This window comes from Apteryx rowi, unplaced genomic scaffold (assembly GCF_003343035.1).
Source record: "Apteryx rowi isolate R43461 unplaced genomic scaffold, aptRow1 scaffold_82, whole genome shotgun sequence".
In the NCBI taxonomy this organism is placed as follows: Eukaryota; Metazoa; Chordata; class Aves; order Apterygiformes; family Apterygidae; genus Apteryx; species Apteryx rowi.
Genome location: NW_020451116.1, coordinates 34,065 through 56,168, shown reverse-complemented (window position 1 = coordinate 56,168; position 22,104 = coordinate 34,065). Strand labels below are relative to the sequence as shown.

General features: G+C 37.2%; 1 protein-coding gene across 5 annotated transcripts in view; it reads right to left on the bottom strand.

The window, feature by feature from the left end:
* ACSL4 (acyl-CoA synthetase long chain family member 4) overlaps positions 1 to 22,104 on the bottom strand; it is a 41,465-nt gene that overhangs the window by 5,428 nt on the left and 13,933 nt on the right. For 2 of the 5 annotated variants that reach the window (XM_026089513.1, XM_026089514.1), the window contains exons 3-15: positions 13,562 to 13,608; positions 9,919 to 10,450; positions 9,411 to 9,588; positions 7,732 to 7,841; positions 7,483 to 7,621; positions 5,977 to 6,127; positions 5,256 to 5,379; positions 4,509 to 4,580; positions 2,151 to 2,290; positions 1,535 to 1,707; positions 1,271 to 1,345; positions 887 to 1,078; positions 222 to 336 (exon numbers count right to left, since the gene is read on the bottom strand). In XM_026089513.1, coding sequence (XP_025945298.1) covers positions 222 to 336; positions 887 to 1,078; positions 1,271 to 1,345; positions 1,535 to 1,707; positions 2,151 to 2,290; positions 4,509 to 4,580; positions 5,256 to 5,379; positions 5,977 to 6,127; positions 7,483 to 7,621; positions 7,732 to 7,841; positions 9,411 to 9,588; positions 9,919 to 10,269 — 1,820 coding nt within the window. In that variant the 5' untranslated portion in view covers positions 10,270 to 10,450; positions 13,562 to 13,608. The remainder of the gene's footprint in view (positions 1 to 221; positions 337 to 886; positions 1,079 to 1,270; positions 1,346 to 1,534; positions 1,708 to 2,150; positions 2,291 to 4,508; positions 4,581 to 5,255; positions 5,380 to 5,976; positions 6,128 to 7,482; positions 7,622 to 7,731; positions 7,842 to 9,410; positions 9,589 to 9,918; positions 10,451 to 13,561; positions 13,609 to 22,104) is intronic. The other 3 variants (XM_026089517.1, XM_026089515.1, XM_026089518.1) reach the window with 3 other exon arrangements.

The following is a 22,104-nucleotide window of genomic DNA, read 5'->3' as shown; positions in this document are numbered from 1 at the left end:
GGGAGATGCACAGGAAAGTTTAAGCCATTTCTCCATTCTTCATGTTTTGGGGAATCTAGGAGCCTCTGCTACTTCAAAGATGTTATTTTTAACTCATGCTCAGGTGGGGGGGTTGTTCACTGGAAACCATGGATAGCTGTAGTATATCATTGGAAAATGGGGTCAGAACCTATATTTCAGATGTACCCTAAACTGAGTGTCTAAACTAATACCACTCTTACCTTTTAGCATAAGCACAGATATTGTCAATCAATGGACAGTTCTTCAGTGCTGCCTCTACTTTGCCCAGAGATACATACTCTCCTGCTTGTAGCTTTACCAAGTCTTTTTTACGATCTAGGAGTCAAAAGTAACGACAACAACAAAAAAAGGCTTGCTGCATTCAGACTTTTGCATTTCTGCAGACTCATTTGTAAAGCCACTACATGTCATGTACTTTGTGCAATGCTGTGCAAGAGTCTTTAAAAAAAATAAATTACAGCATCTTACCCAAATTATAAAGCAGCTATGAGCATGTATATATTCTGAAAACTTTATATAAAGATCTCTAAGTTTGTATTGCACTACACTTCTTGTCACACAACTTGTATGAAAGTGATGGGAGTTCTGACTCTTAAGCTATGTAGTTAATGCTGAAAAATGATCTTATGTTTATTTTTCAAATCCCATGTGCTAAATTTACATAGTGATAATGTCACAGGAAACAGTATAATTTCCAAAATTTCCCTGTAGCCATGAGAATTTTTGGGAACATTTTTTACACTGTGCTTCTGCAAGCAGGTAACAAAGTACATTAGCCCTGGCAAAGCCAACAGGGTTAAAAACATGCTTATTATGCTTTGTCAAGATCTTGTAATAGACTGAAATAGCAAAAAGTGAGGCCAACCTATGATCTGCAGACACCCATCTGGATGAAATTCCCCTATATCTCCAGTAGAAAACCATCTCTGGCCATTCTCATCAATGGAGAAATCTTCTGAGGTCTTCTCTTCATTTTTAAAATATCCCATTGAGACATTAGGCCCACCAATTATAATTTCTCCTCTAGGATTAGGCTTGTCTCTATTAGTATAGCCCCCTAAAACAAAACATAGTTATTTTTAAAACTTGTATTTTGCTGCCAAGAAAATGTTTTGAAACTTTTGCTTAAAATTTGTGCACACACAAATTAATGACTATTACAAAAGATAACAAAATTACTTCATGTACCACACCCAGCTAAGCAGTAGTAAATTAATTACCGTGAGGTCAAAAAATTTARTGTTCTCACCTTCTTGCCAGTCTCTCAATTTAATTTCACAACAAATAAGAGGCGCTCCAACTCTGCCAGTGCTGTAATCAGCAACTTGGGGAGAGAAGAACAAGGAAGAATAAAGAGATTTTGTCGTTTGAAATAGAAACTCAAACCATAAAATAGGAYGGCAGCTTATTTCAAGTTACTTTACTGCACTTGGGAAGTACAACTATTCTGACTTTACCTTAAAAAAAAAGTAAAATTTTTTAAGGTATGTATTTCTAGAAACATTTTAACTACCTTCTGTAATTGTTCCAGCTCCACATGTTTCTGTTAATCCATAGCCTTGGCCAACAGGACAGCAGAAACAGATGTTCATGAATCTTTGTGTCTGAGGCGAGAGTGGTGCTCCTCCAGAAAGCATCATACGGATATTCCCTCCTAGTAATGCCTTTACTTTTTTAAACAATATTCTTGAAAGAAGGAAAAACGTGTTTATCATTCAGCTCATTTGGAGAGAAACCTTCCTCTTCCTTCTTATCTAGAACACCTTAAAAATAACTTAATCATTCACAGATACTAATGGACAGCAGGGAAAGTCAAAAATGTACATCTTGTGTAACACTTGAAGATAGCAGAATTCCTATAACTTACCTAAAGAAACAATCCAATTTTGATTACTAAAAAAGCAATCCAATGAAAAATAACTAGTCATCTGCTGCTCTGAAGATTAGTCACTCTTACTGTTAAATATATACTCCCTGTTTCCAGTAAGAGCTTGGATTATTTCAGTTTAGTCATTAGATCATATTTGCTTGTTGGATTAGAATTGCCTGATGTCAGATAGCTTAGATGATTCTCTTAGACTGTCTTAAACCACGATGAAAAGTACATTTGGACTGTGAATTATACTTACACATTACAAAGAGGTGCATCATATCCCCTTTTGATTTGTTCCAATTTGTAGTCATAGCCTATCTTGAACAGGGTTCTCTGAATATAGTTCATCTCTTGAACTTTACTCATGACATTTTTATAAATTCTGTCCATTATTTCCTACAAAATGTTGAAAAGGGCAAGGAAAATTACCACATAGAATCTCTATCACATAGAATTCTTCATCAACTACAGCTACAAATTTTGGGTAACAGGCTAGAGTGTAATAAAGCTTGCGGTGTTGATATATTGCTTACATTATCAAGACCACTTTAACCTGTACTTAAAATATGATAAGCTGATTTACAAAAATCTTGAATTCAGATTTATCTAAATCTCTTTGCAAAAGGTTGGTATATGCCACGCAGGATCAGTTACACTTAGGAGTCCTGATGCTGTGCTTTATCCATGGCAAGTGGCAAGCACAAGGGAACGAACTAAGAGATTTCATTTCACCACTTCCTTTTCCAAGAGAAGTCTTTCAACTTTCAAAGCAACATGGTTGCAGTAATTCTAGTTACCTGACAAAAAAGCACAATTCTGTCATAGACAAGATGTAAGAGAACACAATATTCATCTCAATTAAAAGAATAAGCTTATAAACACTAAATGATATAGAACTTAAAGGAGCCAATCCTTCAACTTTCAGACTGGTAAAGTATTTAATGGATATTAATTATTTTATTTCATACCATTGTGCTCTGTAACAATTGCATGCTTTGTAATAAGAATCAAATGATTGTACCTCAGTTGAAAACAAAGCCATGAAAATTATTTATTTTGAAATATCAAAGAGATCAAAAAATTAAAGTCTTAATAGAAACTGCTCTAATTAGTTTTTTTGAATATTCCCTCAAGTCTTCATGATCTGGATTTACACAAACTAGAACTTTAAAAAGAAACTGTATACTACTTTCAGCCCAGTTTAGCTACAGAATATAAGATGTTTCTAAAAGACAAATTCTTGAAGGCAAAGCAGGATTAATTTTAGCTTTTTGGAAGGACTAGTGATACAACAAAGTATTCAGAATTAAAGGCTAGAAGGAACCATTAACATCTATTACAAACTTCTGTTAGAATGAAATATTTAGAAATATTTGTGTCTTTGGATTCTATTATAATTATTTTCTATTTCATTCCTTATACGTTCTAATAATAGTAGCGATATGATCTGAAGGTAAAAGCAGGACAGTACTTCTAGGGAGAAAAATACTTACTATGCCAGTTTTATTTATTAGACTAATATAGGAAGTTACCTCTGCCTACAGGTCTTACTTCTCATACATTTTCAGCTGGCTTGTATTTTAGGCTGTTGTTAGATAGTTATATTTTCACTGATGACATGCAGATCTTTTTCCTGTATAATAACCAGGCTATATAGCCTGGTATTGCATACAGGAAATCTAAATTGGTCTTTCAAAGTTATGTTAGATAAGAGTGTTGCTCATGCTAGGGCTTTCTGAAGTGTTTTTTTTTTTCCTCTCTCTCTTTTCTGCTGTAGATTGTTGAACTCTAGGTCCTCTCTGCTATCAGTTAAAAACAGACCACCTGTTTCAAATATTTTTTTCCTCTATTAGCTTCTCTGTGATATGTCTGTAGAGTCAAGACGTTTGGGGAGTTTTTTCAAGGTGCTTCAGCATTATCACTGTTCACATTTTGTGGTTAATTCATATGAAGTTGTCTGCATGGATTTTTTTTTTTTTTTTGCACATACCAAAACGTATTCCTTTTGCGAAGAGATTACGCCATATTTAAAACTTACCATTTCTACTAGCAGTCTAGCATGCAGTTGATTTGAAGTTATTTTCCGCAGGAAATAAATTTAAGTGGCTAAGAACAGTAGAGAGACTTGGGCTAAGTTTTACCTTGCGATGAGGCAGCTGAGAGTAGGCACCCCAACAACTAAGAGCAGCTCAGCTTAACTAGCTAAATTCCCCAACTCGGCCAGATGCTCATACGCCTAAAGTGTCCGTGTCAACCAAAGCTGCCCTACTTCCTCCTGCGCAAAAAGAACTTTCAGATGGTGAATGCCCAAGGCTTTCTGTATCCTATTGTTGCATCAATAGTCTAGTAAAATGTCGTTTATTAGTTAACATTTACAGTTTTGGATGAGTCTTGGTTTTAGTATATGTATATTCTTGTGCTTATGTCTGCAGCATCAGTACTCTGCCTTAAGCAGCAATAACTGAAATTTCTGTATTCCACTTTCTTGCCTGCCTATTAAAGTGGCAGTTTCTTAAGCAAGCAAAGAAAAAATATTAGTAAATGGTTTTTGCTAGCATGAACAAGATAGAAAGCACCATTCTGCAAAACTTATTATCAGCTTTCCTGTACTTACAGGCACAGCTGCCATCAGTGTGGGCTTTAGTACAGTACAGTCTCCTTTGCTTCCCTTCTTAATCTTACTTGACTGTAATAAAGAAAAAAGTGTAAACTTACGAAGCCAAAAGCCAAGCAGCTCTTCAGAAGACAACTAAAAATGAGATGAACTACCATGTAATTTGTGTAAATCTCCTCCCGTGCCCCCCCAAAAGCATTTCCTGCCTAATAATTTTTTTTCATTGCAATGGGAAAAGTACTGATTAAAAACCAATTTCAACCAAAATATCAGATGTTTTACAAGCCCAACCTGATAAAGCAATTCCACTTTGTATATCTTTTTCTCTTATTTCCCCCTGCAGTACTTGCTTTCTCCCCCATTTTCCTCCAGCAGTTTGTCTGATGTAATCTTTATACCAGCAAAACATACAGAAACGTTCTATTACAGCTTAATTTGCTTTATCATAATTGTTAAACCAAAAAATGCAAAGAACTAAATAGATGATCTATAGTAACTAGATAAAGAACTGATAACATGAGTCTAAAACCTTACTCACTTCAAGCAGTCTTGCGTTCAGTTAGTCTATTAATAGCCGTTCTATATCCTGATGTTCCATTGGATAATACTATAGTGTTTATTAGGTTTTCTTTTAGATTTCTTAAGTATCATAAATGCAAAGATTTTAATAAAGTGTTATATGGTATGATCTGCTGCTGTAGTTTCACCAGGACTAGGAATGCTTAAGTGTGTTTAGTTTTCCCTTACCTGATCTGATAGCGTGAGTGGAGAGGAATATCCAATCCTGCAGCCGTAAGTAATGCAAGAAATTTCTGCTGTTAATTCTAATACATGGGCCAGAGGTAAATAACCAATGTAAGTATCCTTGGGCCTAGTAAAGGAAAGGATTAGCTGATTAACAGTGATGCATAAGTGGATTAAAAATACTGTTCAAGAACTTGGTGTACTTAGTTATTACTTTTTGAAAGACTTAAATCACAAGTGGAGTTTATTCTTCTGCATCCAAGAAGGGTATGATCATAAACTGTAGTCCATAAACTAAATGGGCAAAATGCTGTTACTGAAATCGGCACGTGTGAATTCCTGGCTTTGCTTTGTTTTCTCGGAAACTGAGTTTCCCTAGTGCTTAACTGCCACTTCTTTTCCTTGTGGGAGATTTTATCCCAGTTACCAAGTTAAGACTGAAATAGTTTTCTATTTTAAAACAATCCTAAACAGTCATAGTAGTATCTCCTTCTAAAATAGGAAGAGAACTGGTCAATAAAGTACAGAGGCTGATTCCAGGAAATAGAGATTTCTCAGGAAGAAACTTAGACCTGTCAGTTAATAGAAACTTGCAGCATCAGTTCAGAACTGTTTTTATAACCCACTGCAAAAGGACTTAAACATAGCTTATTTCAGCTATTACATCCTTCATGAATGCAATGACAATATATCTCCATATATGTGACAACTAAGTGTTTCTTACCCCAGCCCAGGTATTCTCTCACACTGTCCTGTCATTCCAGCTATCAAGTTTTTATGCATCATCATCACTCCTTTAGGTCTCCCAGTAGAGCCACTGGTATACATTACTAAAGCCAAGTCTGTAGGATCAGGTCTGCTTGGCAGAACGCTTACTACAAAATGCAAGAGAAAGATCATATTAATATTTATGTACTTTCTAAATTGTTGTTTCTGTAATCAACCAGTGTGGAACAGGTGCTTCAGCAAGGGCAAGCACAATATGCTGAGTGGTCAGTGGTGGATGCAGAAGTCAGCGATGAGGAGAATAGTGGCATGTTTTTTAAGAGGGAGTGAGGGAACGCAGTAGGTTTCCTAAGGAATACATACTGAGACACTTATGCAAGACAACACGTAATCTGGATGATACTTTCGCCATTATGTTTTACAGCTGACTAAAAGTTTCCTAGAAAAAGCCTGGTGAAGATACAGCAAACCTGTGAAAGGTAGTGAAGGGGAGAAACGCACTATTGGAGGGAAACAACGGGGTTTTAAAAAAGCAAGAAGCTGCAAGTTAGCTTTTCCATCACTGGTCATTCCAAGGCCTGGGTTACAGGGCTGAAAAGGCTTCCCTTCCCCCCCCCCCCCCCATTGAACCTTCTCTGATTAAGCTGCTAAATAGTGGAAAAGCAGTAAACTTATAACAGTTTATTTCTGATTTTTATTTTAATCCTTTGACAGTTATTCTGTCTACTCTTAGGATGAAAATCGTTGGCTTTCATGCCTTCCGCAGCTAGCAAGGCAGCAGAAGTGTCTGAAAGGAAGCACAGTGGGGAGTTTCAATACAACCTTCAAGTTAGCTGCTGGGTTGTATCAACTCTTTAAGCTGGTCAAAGATAAGTAGTTGCAATGAATATGCACCTCCCCGCGTTTACCAGGTTAGCTCTTCTTTTTCAGGAGKGAGACAATCTGGCTAAGCTGGGGGGGGGGTGGGGGTGTCCAAGGTTGGTTGTTCCTTCCTTAAAGGAACTTTCCCCCCCTACAATCACTCCTGGCTGCCTCATGTAGCAAGGGAATATGTAATGGTTATTCCTCTAGTCCAAGAGGCTTTCTAGACACAGGCTGGATAAGAAAACTTTTTTACAAGCAGACAAACAAACAACCCAAGTGCTTTCCCTTTTTTCCTTAGGACAAATAGTAAAACTAAGAGGAAGAAAAGGTAAAAGCAGCAGAGAAATGGAACACTACACCAGATTCTACTTTACTTCCTAAAATAAAGGCAGATTCTTAGAGTTCAGTTGTTCTGATCATGTTTTATGAGTTAAAAATAAGGTTTTATTTTGAAATACCTGAAACCTGAACAAAAGTACAGGCCAGTAAATAGGGATTAAACAAACATTTCTAGTTTTCCATTTATTTAAAGGAAACCATAGAGACCTGCATGCTTTTTCTCTCCTACCGAACCATTTTAACCTAGCTCTGATTTCACCRTATATTGCTTGATTAGTTCTCCAAGAAATGATTCACTTACAGTTTTCTGGTTTGGCTCCCAGCTCTTCTACTGTTTGCATACTGTGAATCTCCATGTTTTCAGGGTATTCTGATTTATTGATAGTCTTCTTATCCACATAAATGATATGTTTAAGACAGGAGACTTCTGGCAGTGCAGTCTAAGGAATAGAAAGGGAACTTTTAGCACTGACTGCACTGTAATATTATTGGGTTGTTTGGGAACAGGTGAAGCTGGTGCCAAAGTTACCTAAAGTTAAAGTTACCTTACCTTAAGTTTGCTCTCAAGAAGTTCTACACTAGTGATCAGATATGATGCCCCACATTCATTGAGACCATAGGTTACTGCCTCTTCACCCAGGGTGGCGTATAAAGTAACAACTGTTACATTAAAAGGGGGAGAACAACAAAGAAAAGTTAAAATCAAAGTAAAGTAATACTAAATGCAARGGGTTTTGCTTTAGCTCATTGGAAAGCAATTTGTGGGAAATAAAACAAAAACAGAAAATGGGCTTTATAGAAGTCTTCTAATTAGAAAATAAAACTGCTTTTCATTTTTCTACATCAGAATTTTATCCCCCAAGAGACCTCTGGAATGAGGAGGACAGTTGTATGGAAGAAGAACAGTCATCAGAACACCACCAGCAAAAAAAATCCACCGAAACCCAACAAAAATGCCCCAAGCAGTTGCACAATAAGCAACTGAGAACATCTGGGTTCTTCCTCCGAGTTCTTTGCAGCCAGAACTCTGGGGGAGAGGAGACGATGCTCTGGCCACCGCAGGGCACCAGGCACTGGCTATGGCTAGGTACTTTCACAAGCAGCTCTTCCAGCAGCAGTGCCAGCTTAGGCAGCCCTGTGTCAGCTGCTTTGCTCATTCCAGTGCAATTACTGATGGGGGCAAGGCAGAGAATCAGACTAAGGTATCAGACTGTTCTTCATGGTGCTAGATTATTTTTAACCCTGATCAGCTACAGTGATGCTGTAAGTGTCTTGCAGGCACTGAGAAGTTCACCCTTTCCTATCATCTGTGTTGGAAAAAATAGCTTCCTTTAGTATCGTACTGCTATCCCAAACTCTAACCTCCAAATGAACATTAAAGGAAATTCATATTGCTGTGAAATGGGGATCACGTGGAGGGCCAAAAAGAGAGTAATGCAATATAGCTGATATTTTCTTCCCCTCAAAGCATGAGGATGAAGATCCAATTAACCACCTCGTCCTATTTGAATAGCAATGTCGGCTTTTATGTTATTGCCCTTCAGCAGCCCCTCTGCATACTCTATTGAATTACCATCTCCTCACACAGTCAGCTACTACTAATACTGAAAGAAAAAGAAAGGTCAGCCTATTGCAAACAAAAATGTAAGAAGGCAACAAAAATAGTGTCACRGGCAGTGTGTTGTACATGAAGATGGCATGTAAGTACATAGTGACCCTTCACCACTACACCAAGAAGTTAGCATGCATTAAGTCAGATATGAGATTTTGACTGCTTAAAAAAAAAAAAGTCATATTGTAATGAATGTGAGGACCTTAAAGGTCACAAGAAAACCCTCAAGCTAGCAAATGATTTTTGATTATTCTATCATTCTTCTCCTTTCCAAAAACTACTTCATGTTTCAGATGTATAAATCATGATACAGACAGAAAATACTATAAACACATTCCACAGTTTGGGGGAAAATGCAACTACTGACATCTTCAGAGTGTTTTAATGACCACTGAATACTAATTTACTTTCCTGTCCATTCTAATACCCAAAATACTATCCAAAAAAAAGGAACCTTCAAAAAGAAAAAAAAAAAAAATCAGACTCTCTGCAGAGTAAGTTCATTAAATTCTTATACCATCAATGACAGGATTGGCACATTCAAAATACTTGAGAGCTAAGCCAGTGCTGAGAAATATTTCTAAAATATATTAAATGTAAACAAGTTCACCACTCACGAGGAAAGTTGTACTTGAAGCAGGCTAGCGCTGCAATCATCCATTCTGCTCGGGTCTCACAGAATATAGCGACAGTGCTCTTTGGGGTCAGTCCCAGTGCAGCCAGTCCGCTCCCCAAGTGATTCACTTTCTGATTTACTTCTTCGTAGGATAACCATTTGTAAGTTCCTAAAATTAACTGGGGGGGGGGGGGAATTTGTGATGACGGGAAGCTGCTGGTAATGTGAGTTGGTGCAAAACACCACAAGCACACACACACTGCAATTCATTAAAAGAAAAAAAAAGAAACCCACACAACAACAAAAACCTTAGTTTTYATTTCTCTTGAAGTAAATAGCACACACTGTAGTGTGTTATTCTTGAAGCACTATAAAATGGATTTTTCTGATATCATAAAATGAAGAAAAGATTAAGGAAGGCCCCCCCCCCATGAGTCCACCACTGTTGAGCTAAGATACAAAGCAACTCAAAACCAAATCAGAATTAAGTACAAACTTATAAATTTTACCTTTTTAAACACTTTTCCATTTGGTTGCATTTCATTTTCTTCACTCAGTACTTCTCTGGTCCCAAGGCAGTCCTTTTTCCCAAACTTTGCTAAAGCATGGTCAAACAGCTTGTCCAGAGTGTCTGCTCCAGGAATGTTTATGTTTGCTAGTGACTCAAGGTGAGCGACAGACCGGTAGGGGCTTCCAGGTTTGTCCGAGACGGGTTTAGCTTTTAAACGTTTGGCCATAGCCTTTTTCTTCTTAGCATTGGTAAGAAAATACCATGGAATAAATACAAGCATACTGTACACAGATATTAACAAGTACACAGGCAGCAAGAGAATGGCACATACTTCTAGCCTAAGTTTCATTGTGAATATTAAAAAAAAAAGTCTCTTATTGTGTTCTGAGGGCGCGAGCTCTGAAGAAGGCAAGAGTGAAGCAGCAGGGCAGTATGGTGTGGGAAAGAGCAACAGCAAGTGAAGCTTAGGCAGCTTTGTTTCAAAGCAGCAGCTAAAATTTTAGTAACCTTTGAGAGCCGACAGTGGACACCTGTGGGTGAAGACCAGAGCCAAGCAGAGAGCAGAAAAAAGAAAAAAAAAAAAAGAGTTAAATTAGTAATATTAYAATCAGTCCATTAGTTTCAGTTCTTTAAGATTTCACCTCAAATGCATCAAGACAAAGGAGACTGAAGTAACTGGTTTGAGAGGCTGCGTGATATAGCAGCGTATTGTTTTGAAGATTAAAGAATCCTTTCCATACTTGTTTGTTGCATCAACAAATATTTACTTTTCAGAGTCTTTTCCACATTATCTCTGTTTGAATAGTTCAGGGCTGTTGAGGTGAAGTCTGTCCTTCACATCATAATATTGTGTTTAAGCTACTTGAGTAATGCTACAATTGCGTAATTACRGGCAAAGGTCAGCAGGGTTTTTTTTCAACCTAAATACTTGTATTACGATGGAAAGATAGAGTAGGTTTCTTTACTGACTTTCAGAACGTTATATTAACTTCATTCAGATTGTGTCTTGATACAGGCTCCTCAAAAATCTGCATGTTATAATCTAAAAACTATATAATATTCCAAAATTCCTTTAACAACTTCACCACAGCAACTGAATTTTTAATCTATAACTGGTCTTTTCAGCTATGAGTGTCAGACTCTTAGAAAGGTATTACAAAGATTTCCCTCCTCCCTTCCCCCCAAAGGTACTCCTATATACGCATTTCAGGACTCCAGATATGGAAAAATGGAATCCAATCTAACCAGTTTAATCCAATTTAAAGTAAAGCCAAATTTGGCAAGATTTTCTCTGCATGTCAGAAATCATTCCTTGTTGAGAGCAACTGGCCTGAATAAAGACTGAAGGCAAGCGGGAGAAAAACCAAAGGCGTCGGAACAAACCGCRCCTGCGGGTAGCCCCCCGGTCTAGCACTAGTCTGCGCTGGCACATCCAAGCCGCGTCGGGGCCGCGTGCAAACCCATCCCACACAGCGCACGCAACAGGAAGAATAAGAGGCTACGGTGCATTAGCAACAGAGCACCTCAAACGCGTCGGGCAATAACGTCGACTAGACGGTAGCAAAGCCCAATCTTTCACGGACAGAATCTGATAAACAGAATGGATGAAAATGGGGGAATTTTCCAGGCCCCATCAAAAATTAAAAGAATGTGGGCACACCTCAAAATGTACCTTTATTAACATATTTGCCACCCCAGGTGAGGGAGGTTACAATTAACATTTCAGGTTAAACAAGACAGCTGCTGCTAACATTACAACAAGAAATCTATTATAGGTGTTTGCTTTTTTGATAAGAATTCCAACATCTGCAGTCATGCGTAGCCAATATCAACATCATTTAGGGTAATGTAAGAGCGAGAGATTTGCAGATACTTAGGATAASATGATGAACATGCTATATTTTTAATTACATCTGTGGAATAAAATTACATAGTGGTAGTGTCATGTACTAAACTAAGCTCAGACTTGTTCAGAAAAAAGGRTATTCTATGTATTCCTCTTTATAAAAAGTGAATTCTGCATTCTTTTCAAATTTGATATGCTTATTCTGCTTTAGTCAACCTTTTCATCATCAGAGTACTGCTCAACAAACAGTTAAATGTCAGCATAAGAGATAATATAATTTTATTTCCCTAAGCTCCAGTTTTCTAAAGTGTAGGTCACTGATTTATATTACAAATCTTGTATGATAGTTTCATTCCAGTTATTTCAGTGCTCCAAAAGAAGCAGTTGAGCTGATATGTAAAACAAAAGCCAGCCGTAGTGCTAAGACTAGTTAAAAACTACAGTGCATAACCATGATTAGACATGATATGTGTTAAAATAAACACCAAAGCGAGAACTCCCACTGCTCCTCACTTTCCAACAAAAAGCATACCATCAACCACGACTTGGGTAAAAAGCAGACTTGTTGGACTATGCAAACAATTTAATAGTGAGACGGAACTATGTCTTTTATTTTGGCCGAGTAGCAGTTTTTCAAAGTAGCCCCACGGGTAATCAGCTGCTTGCTAAGAAACAAGAACTGACTAATTCTGAAAGGGAGGAGAGGACTGAGCTATTTACTGCGATACAAAGAGCTGGGACAGTCGTACCTTCACACTTTGATCTGCTTACTAATTTTGAATAGTGTCTCTTAATATACACCAATTGCCATTATTTCATCTTTCCACTGCTCTYTTCCACTGTTTATTACAACTGCTACTACATCTGTGCAACAGTGAGTCAAACTGAAGTCTTTGGGGCAAGGACTCCCCTCTGTGTTTCACCATATCTACAATGATTGGGAMCTGCTTGTGTTGTCATCTAAGAACAGGTATGATGCAAATAACACAACGATGAACTATATCAGTACTGGCATGATTTAAACAGTATTTCACAATATTCGATTCACATTTTATTACTGATTGTCAATACTGAGTCTTTAAAAGTGAACTAAGATGCAGGATGGATTGCGAGACGACGTGTGAAGAGAACTGTATCCAAAAAAAATCACATTCTACTGATGTTGTCTAACAATCCTTTCTGCATGCACGAAACACGTAAGTTTAAATAATGACATGATCTTCAGGCTGACTTAGCAACAACCCTTAACTCAGTGTTGAACACTAACTTAAAAAAACTTTTACAGTTTATTGGAACAACTATCTGACATGCTAAGAAACATCTTGAGAATGTTCAAGACACTGCCTGAAATAATAAAATATTGATAAAAGTATCTGAATGGGCAGGAGTGTTGGTTTTGTTATTTTGCTACTAAAAGTACTGATCTCAGTCTGAAACTGGCACCCTACTATTGAAATCACATTTAATGCTTGAAATAAATGCATGTACAAACACACTTTGTACGCATGCAGCCATTTATGTTAAAGTTCATATAAGCAAAAGTTAAGGTTTGATTTCTTCCATTCTGAAGTTTCAGATTACTTAGAACTACTTCAAAAAGTGTTTCTAAACAGATAACTAATTTGTACACAGTTGTGGTACCTCAAAAGGCTTCTATTTTAATGAAAATCAGTGGGAAATCTTAAATCAGCTGGAGAAACTTGCTAAGTTACAAGCAAAAAGACACTTGAATTTTTCCTTTGAACATTTTCATATAAAAACAAACACAYAYAYAYAYATATATATATATACTTACAAGATATCTGACAGTGATGACTGAGTTTTAGTCAATCTCAATTAGATCTATATTAAAATATAAAAACAAAGAAAGCATTAGGGATTGGCTATTTTTTTGCCCTGCAGAAAAGAAGTTATGCAGGAAAGCATTACTTCCAATATTTTTTGGAATTCTAGCATGATGCTCCTGAAGAACAGCCTGTCAGTTCAGACACTGGTGGCACATGCTACCCATACAGGAGGAGAGCAATGATATTATTCAAAAAGACTAAGCTTGCAAATGACAGTGCACAAATAACGATGAAGCTACACAAAAGCAGTTTAATTTTGATGGGAAAATTGCGTAACTTGTTCACTTCCATTTAAACATGTTCTGAATACAGCTATGCACAGAAGCTTATTTTAAAAACATTAAAAAAAAGGGGGACCTTGAGAATCCTTACAGTCCATTCTTCTGTCTCACGGCAGAAAAAACAAGACCTGTATCATTCCTGATGGATGATTACCAGCAGGAACATTAACTCAGGATTATCCACAGCCTGCTCTGTCCAGAAGAGCAGTCAGAAGGAACATGAAGCAGAGTTTGGATATTGAAGTAAGAGGAGAATTTCCAAACAAAAACAAGGATATATAGCCAGCCAGGCTTCACTGGTTCCAAGAGTGAAAAACCAGATTCCTATAGGTATCTGTAGGGATATCACTTTAAGAAGTCTACTGCATAATTCAGACTACATGGTTTAACATACAGAAGGCTTTTAATAGATGTTTACACTAGTTAGATTTTATTAGCTTTCCCCCATGAGGCTAAGATGCCAATCAAGGTGCCAGTTTTTACAGGCAGAAACCCTGCCATACCTCCCTTAAGAAATATTGTTATAACAATTTTCTCTTAAAATATTAAACAAATAAGAGGCATAATAATGTTTTATTGGCACTTGCACATGACTGTATAAGATTTTGATACTCRTCAGTAACAGGACCATCCCAAACACATGCCACATAAAATATTTAATGCGTTTTAAAATATAATRCACAACAGACTGATATACTGAACTTGCAAAAATACCTAGATWCCAAGATACCAATGCCATTTGGTTATAAGCCAAACTTAGCTATTCAAATTACATCTTATGCCTTCAGTGTCTTTTTCAAGTTTAATTAGTCTTTGAGAGAAAGAGAATGACAGAGGTAATGTTCATACCGATGCACCATCAAGGATATCTTCAAGGCAAGCCAAGTATATATTACTGCTAAAGTACAACAGTTACGCTGTTAGTAAACTCCCTCTTTCCTCACAAATAAATGTAGCTTACATATTGAAAATTTCACTCTATCAAAATAAAGCTATGTTCTAACACTAGAAAATTCAAAACATATGTTTTATATTGACATACAAAGTTTATCATTTGTCCTAATTGTGCAATTTAACTGAAATATCTGGAAGCTTATCTCTCCATTTTGGAAACAGCAGAGCTTCCAGTTCTTGATGTAGGAAATGTGTGTTCCCAGCACTAGCAATCAATGTGCGTCAGGCATGACTACAAGCTTAAAAATTAGCAGCTGTAGTTTCTGTCTCAGATAGCTGTGTTTTCGGTATTTCCAAAGGATTTTCCTCAAGTGAGTGAGCTGCTTTCATCAAKTTTGAAATGGCAACTCTCTAGACCAGAGTTCATTTATCATTTGCAAGGCTGTGTTACGGTGTACACATCAGAGACCTCACGCATGAGGTGGTAATATTTTCCTTATTACTGGTACGTGCTAGTTGTTTACAGAAATGATACAGGTCAGGTTTGCTGTAGAAAACAAATMACTGACATGACTGCTCATACAAGCACCAACATTGTATTTTATGCCACAGGTGAAAGGTGTTCTTTCAGTGTAATCTGACTTTGATACGCTCAGTTGAAAGCTTCAGAGACAGCCTATAAAATGCAACCCTTCRTTCTTGTCCAGCAGCCAGGTCCACCGAGCAAAGTTTGAAATCGGAGCACAGCTGCTGGAACACAAGGGACAGCCCTGTTTTCATAATTTTTCATGAATTTAAGAAAACATACGGAACAAGTGGCAGATATTCAAATTTTTTTATGAAAATAGCTTTTAAATAAGCATAAGCTTTTGTGACTAAATTAAGAGCAACAGGGGGGCAGGGGGAGAAGAGGTTCATATCTCTGGAAGTGACCATTCGCAGGGGAGGAAATGCCTTTATCTTCTCTGCATTTAAGTTTTTGACATACAGAATCACCTGATCCACCATTTGCACACACAACTAGCATTTCTAAGTGTAACTTAAAATCTAAAGAAATAGGCATCAGAATTATTATCTTCACTAGCAAAGGCTTTAATAGCACAAAGCTCAAAACACTGTAAAGATTTAATACCAAAGTATATGGATAACAGTGTTTATTGTTCTTCCCCTTCTGTTACCAACCTTGCTAGTGACCCAATTTACTATATAAACAGCACAATTAGAAGAAAACATATTTATTTACAAACTACTTCAAATGTTACTTGCAACTTTTTGAATGTTGTTTCATTATGTTAAAAAAGYCCTCTACTAAAAGAGATGCCATTAAGCAGAAAAGGGAAATATTCTAGTTGGTGAGGAAAAACTGGAATCTGCAAAGTGAGAAGTTCAGTTTAGACTAAACACCGCTGGAGGAAATCCTGGTTGCCCTGCGACTGAGCTCCTACGAACTTCAAACAGAGTCACAATTCTGCCTTTAGCATAAATATTCAGGGCTGACTCCCCTCAGGAAGTACTGAAGTCTTCCAAAACAGTCTAGTATGAATAAGCAACAACTATTTCTCGAATTTCCCTAGAATTCAGGCATGTCTAAACATTTTGGAAACCACAGTAAGCATTTCATAATTTGTAAGTGAAAGGGCAGTTCTAAGATTAAAAAAGGTGACTAGACCTGAATAAATACATTGGTTATTAATTACAGTTAATTTTTGGAAGGGAATTTAATCAATATYTATTAGTCCTGAATTTGTTCCAGTCTTAGAACTGCAGGAACCTAGTATTTCAAAATGAAATTACTGAAAAGACAGAAATAGCACATTGCTGAAAAGAAGCAGCAAGTTTAAACACAATAGACAAATGCATACTACGAGGTTGTCCACAAATTTTTATTATCCCAATTTATACCTGTCCTGTACAAGAATGAAAGAACATTTCTACAGACCAGAAGGCTGTGATTAAATAATAATAGAAGTTAGAAGAATCTTGTGGCTAGTTACATCTCTTTTGGGGTTGGGAATGTTGAATGAAAAAAAAAAAAAAAGAAAACAAACTAAGGGAAATGATTCAGTGTTTAAGTCGTGTCAGCGTTTTTATAAAAACAAACTCTGCCAATTTTAATGCAACTTACTCATGGCARAAAAAGAAGTACACAGGGTCCCAATTTTTGTTCCTTTCTCACAGACAGATTTCTACATATTTTCCTCTTACACAATTTTGTACGTCAAAGGGCAATGAAAAACTCCAGAGGTAATCTGGTCAAGCACCAGCAGGTCTCAAAAGTATTTCTGTGCTCCACCAGTGGCTCAAAAGCCTAAGAGGTTTCAAGAGCTCTTATTATAGCTGTACAGTATAAATACTTGTACCTATGTCCCAACAAACAGTGGGAGGGGAAAGTCAGAAACTGGATAGAGTTCCTGTTTAAATATCAACATTGTAACTGCCATAGCAAGATTTCCTATACTACTTGTGTTTTTGCTTCTCTTACTGCTACTTAAAAAAAAAAAAAGTAGTAGTTAATACAATGTTTTACTTAGCTTATAACAAAGACCACACTTATTTTTCATTTCAAGAAAAATATTATTATTGTCCTTTATAATGAATACTTCTGTTTTACTGCCTCAGAACACATAAGTACTTAATGTCAACCAAAAACAACAACAACAAAAAAACCCCAACAGTTTGTAAGTGTCAGGTGTCATATATTTATTGCTGCAACTTCCAGAATTATTGTAATGGAAACCAGAACAACCCTCTTGCCCTGTATTTTCCCATTATCTAACAGACTGGTGTGAAACACTCCCTCCTAATCTTAACATAAGGACAAGCAAATATTTGGTGAAAGGATAAGACCTGTTTGTGTGCCCCAAAGGCAAAAAACRTAATAGGCCACGGCAAGATTTCACAACTGAAAACTGCCGCTGAGAATACACTGAACTGGGAGAGTGCTTCCTCTAGACAGACCTCCGTGACCTTCGCCTCATTAAATTCTGTCCACGCTCCGAGCTCCGAATACCTCGGGCTCATTCACTCCAGCGCTTCCCCTCTTGCAAGCCTCCGCTCAGTCTGTTCTGCTCAGGCTCTAATCTGACAAAGAGACTAGGACATACGAGGTTTTAAGTCAACTCAAAATATACTATAGTATTGTGAATACTAGCACTCACAATAACTAGTAACAAATTCAACAGCTATTTAAACAYGTATTTGTGGTAAGGGAAGGAAGGCAGAGGCATCCTTTTGTCACACTGGCTTTTTTGTTAAAGGAAATGAACACGGTAAGGATTGGTGGTTTGGACAGAGGGGAGTACTTCAGAAGGGGACAGAAATGCAGAAAACACTCAGCTGAAAAAGACTCATTACTTCAAAACTCCTCCAACATCTACAAAATACACTCTGACTAAAGGCCACAAAAATTAAAGACAAAAAGGAAAAGCACATACTCTACCAACAGAGAAGTATTTCAGCCCGATTTAACCCCTCCCCAACATACACCCCAATCAGATCAGACATTACAACAAATGTTACTCTTACTCCAATATCTTAAACAGCAAAGATATGYGACTGTACTGTTTTACCCAACTTGCAAATGAAAAGGCACATGAAGAGGCAAGCAGTATGCTCAAGGAGAATTTTTAGAGGATGTTGTGGCCATGAAAGTTCTCCAGCAAAAGCTGTGTAAACAGTCAGTTAAGAATTGATGACCGCCTTCTTCCCTTAYGTTACACAAAATGGGTAGGCTGGCTAGTTCGGAGTCTGTGCGTAGCTATGCAATCGTTTTGCAACAGGAAGGCTGTGACTTACTTATAGGGCTCTGAAGATCCAGTTAGAGAGATTTAAATTGTCCTCATCTTTTCATTTTCTGCTGCTTTCTCAGCAGTAAACTGCTTTGCAAAAATAAAAAACTATAGAGGTCAGCAGACTTGCCTAAGATTGTTGAATGATACAGTTTGGAAGATCAAATCAGTTTGAGAMCTACAAATATAGCCCTGATGACTATTTTCCATGTCTTCCACACACTTTTTATTGCTTGAGACTTCAGGCCAAAACAAACAAGAAACACTACACCTCTGTCCTAGAGAAATTCTATACCCCAACTCAAATAACCCCCTAGCCAAAACAAACAAACAAAAATACAATACTGTATAGAACTGAATGGGTAAGTTTATACTAAAAGAGCTTCATACATTAAAAAAAAGGTTGGTCATTTGTTTCCCCAAAAGGAAAATCATGCCTTGGAATACAGACATAACTTCAAGCTTCTTGAAATCATCCACTTCTTTTAGACAACTTCAGATAACTTCCAAAGCCTGTCATTGCACCTATCCTTTTCAGAAGGTATTTTAACAGAAGATCTTTGCTTTCATCCATACTGTATCAGTTTGACAGTACAGATCGGAGATCAATTCCCCTCTGAAGCTTTGTTCTATCTTTAGGCACTAAAAATAAAGCAGGTAAGGAAAAGAATACTAAACATCCATACTATGCCGTATAGGTATGCATCACGGATTGCTTGTGCAGTCTCTAGCACAATATGCAACTACAATGAAGCATTTAAACCTAACTTTTAAGCTCGGCATATGTCTAGAATTCCCATTTTTAAGAGTGATTCTTATTTGAAAAGATGATTGAAAATACTGATTTCAGGCCAAAGACAGACACTTCAGCTGCAAAAGGGAAAAGTAAAACTGTACAAAAGCGCAAGTGAGAGACTTCACACTGAGCTTGTGGCATTCCCTCATTTTTTGGGTGGAATACAGGCATCTGATGGCTATTCTGTTCTTTCCAGAATTTAGGACCACTCTAAGTATAATCCTTTTAGTCCCAGGAAAAATATGGAAAAGGAGAACTGTGGTGTTTTAAGTCAAGCTGTTCCATTTTGCACTGAAAGGGACTAGGACCCTCACAGTTCTCTCTTCCAGCTGCACAACGGTAACTTCTTAAACTGTGCCACAAGCTCATTTCCCTCAGTGAGGAATGGGGGCCCTCATGTTTAGGGCAGTCTAGATTTTGCTTCTGTCTCCTAGTTGGAGCATTCCTGAAACTGAGAATTTACTCATAGCTGGTTCTTCACACAGGAAAGCTAAGAACTCAGTTTTGCCTCTTTTTCAGGACATGCAAAAAAAGTAAATAACATTGTGTTTCACAGTCTTCAAAGTCAGATTTCTGTTTTTGTAATATTAATGAATATGCGGTAGGGGGTACTGCAGATATGCAAGTTACCTTAGTACTTTCTAGTATTTTGCTTCTAATTGCTAGCTTCTTTCTTAGGTTTATTGAGCATTCATTTTTGTGTGTTCAATTTATTGCCAATATTGGGAACATATGCATGGACACAGGCCATTCAAGAGCTAGCGTGCTCGTATCTCTCAAGTCATTATCCTACKTTTATGATAATCATTTCAGCAACATCCTTTCACAATGTAAGGAGATTAGGACATTCGGTACTTTTTGTTTTTCAAGTAAAGATGAAGGAATACAGCAAATAATCTGCCTGGGGGAAAGTGTTTCAAACTTTTTCCAGAGACAATGTATTTATGTTTATGCCTGTTGGATACGATTGCTTCACTGAATCCTGGAATGTATGCATTCAGGTTAAAGACTCTGATCAAGTCATGGCATTAGGGTTGGACAAATATTAATGAGGTTTTACTCAAGAAGCCAAAAATTCATTAATGATATTACCCTAGCTCTATAGGTTAAATATTGACACTTATTTCCTGGCTTCAAGTACAGTATGTTACCAGACATCTGCACAGCATGACCTAGGAGGAMCTGTAAATACTTCTGTGATATTGCATTAGAAATACTTGAAGTAAACYGACATTTCCCAATATAAAATAAAATAACAACATTGCTCTGTTACTGCATAAGAGCAAAAGTTAGGAGAAAGTAAACAATGAATCATTCTTTTTCAGATAGCATTCAGCTAATATATCCATTTGACCAAAGCTTAGTAAGATTAACACAGGAGACCCAGTCTTTGAAAACCGCTTCCTGTATTTATAAGTTTCCTGAAATTTATCAGCCTTGTTCTAGAATAACCTTTTGGTGAAAGGAGCAACTCAAACAGATGTTGAAGTGCATGAACACAAGCTCAGTTTGTGACAAAATCACATAAAACAAATCACATAAAAACAAAACAAACCCCAACACACACACACACACACACACACACACACACACACACACACACAAGTAAAGTGTTCCTCATCATGTCCTGCATTAGTAGCCTTTTACCTACAAAAAAAGTGTACTGTGGGATGGGGGGAGATTTTTCTAAAGTCCTTAAATGCTCTTCAAAATTTTGTGAGGAGGGTCAACAAGAGGAGCACCAAAACTGGGAAACATACTTTCCCTTTTCTCTTATAAGCTCACAATCTAAATGTAAATTATTTCCTTTGCTGTGAGTAAGCAAACAGAAGGAAACTTTTTTTATTTGAAATTCTAAGAAATTCTCTCTTTCACAGATGTACTGATGTACAGAKGACTGGGTGTTCACTTAAAAACACAAGGTTAAGAAAAGTGTTCCCACCCATGGTCATTTGGGATGGAAGCCCCTGAGATTTCAAGCGTGAGTCATCCCTTTTTTCCCTTTTCACTGTGCAAGTAAGCAAGCTGCAGAGCAAAATGGTTTGAGAGCCACCAAAAGTTAGGAGCATTGGGAGCAAGCATATGTTAATCTTTTGTATAATCACAATGTTTTCCAGTGGAAAAGTGCTCATGTTCTTTGTCCATCTAAGGAGCTGAATTTTACTGTGGTCTTAATGCTGAATTTTAGCATAGTCTRTTGTTTGGTTCATGGTGAACCTGCCCTATCACTTAGTAGCCAAACACTCCCAGATTCATATCTGGATATCTGTCATGTCCACCTCCATAGCTGGAATTCACAGATAAAGCTCTACCTAAGGCAGGCCTTCCTGCTGCAACATTCATCTTGTGCTTTATGATTCACTGAGATATSTTTAGAGTACCTTCTTTTAACAACATTATGTGGCAACTGAGGTATTAATTTTTATGAGGAAGACCTGGAGGTAYAGCCTGGGGATGAACTGTACATGGATACTAAAACTTACTGCAGTGCATATCAACTTAGAGAAGTTGAGGATCTTATCTACCATCAGCAAGGGAGATAACACTGGTGATGGCATTTTCTACACACCAGGGGAGCCAGTCTCACTGACTGACTGTGTTGTAACAATTCTTCAAATTTATCTGCACTTCGAAGAGGAAGTAAGATGACCAAGCAAATTTCAGTATATTTTCCCCTACAAGGGAGTTCTAGATTTAAGAGCTTTGAACACTATTTTGCTTAATTTTCTGAG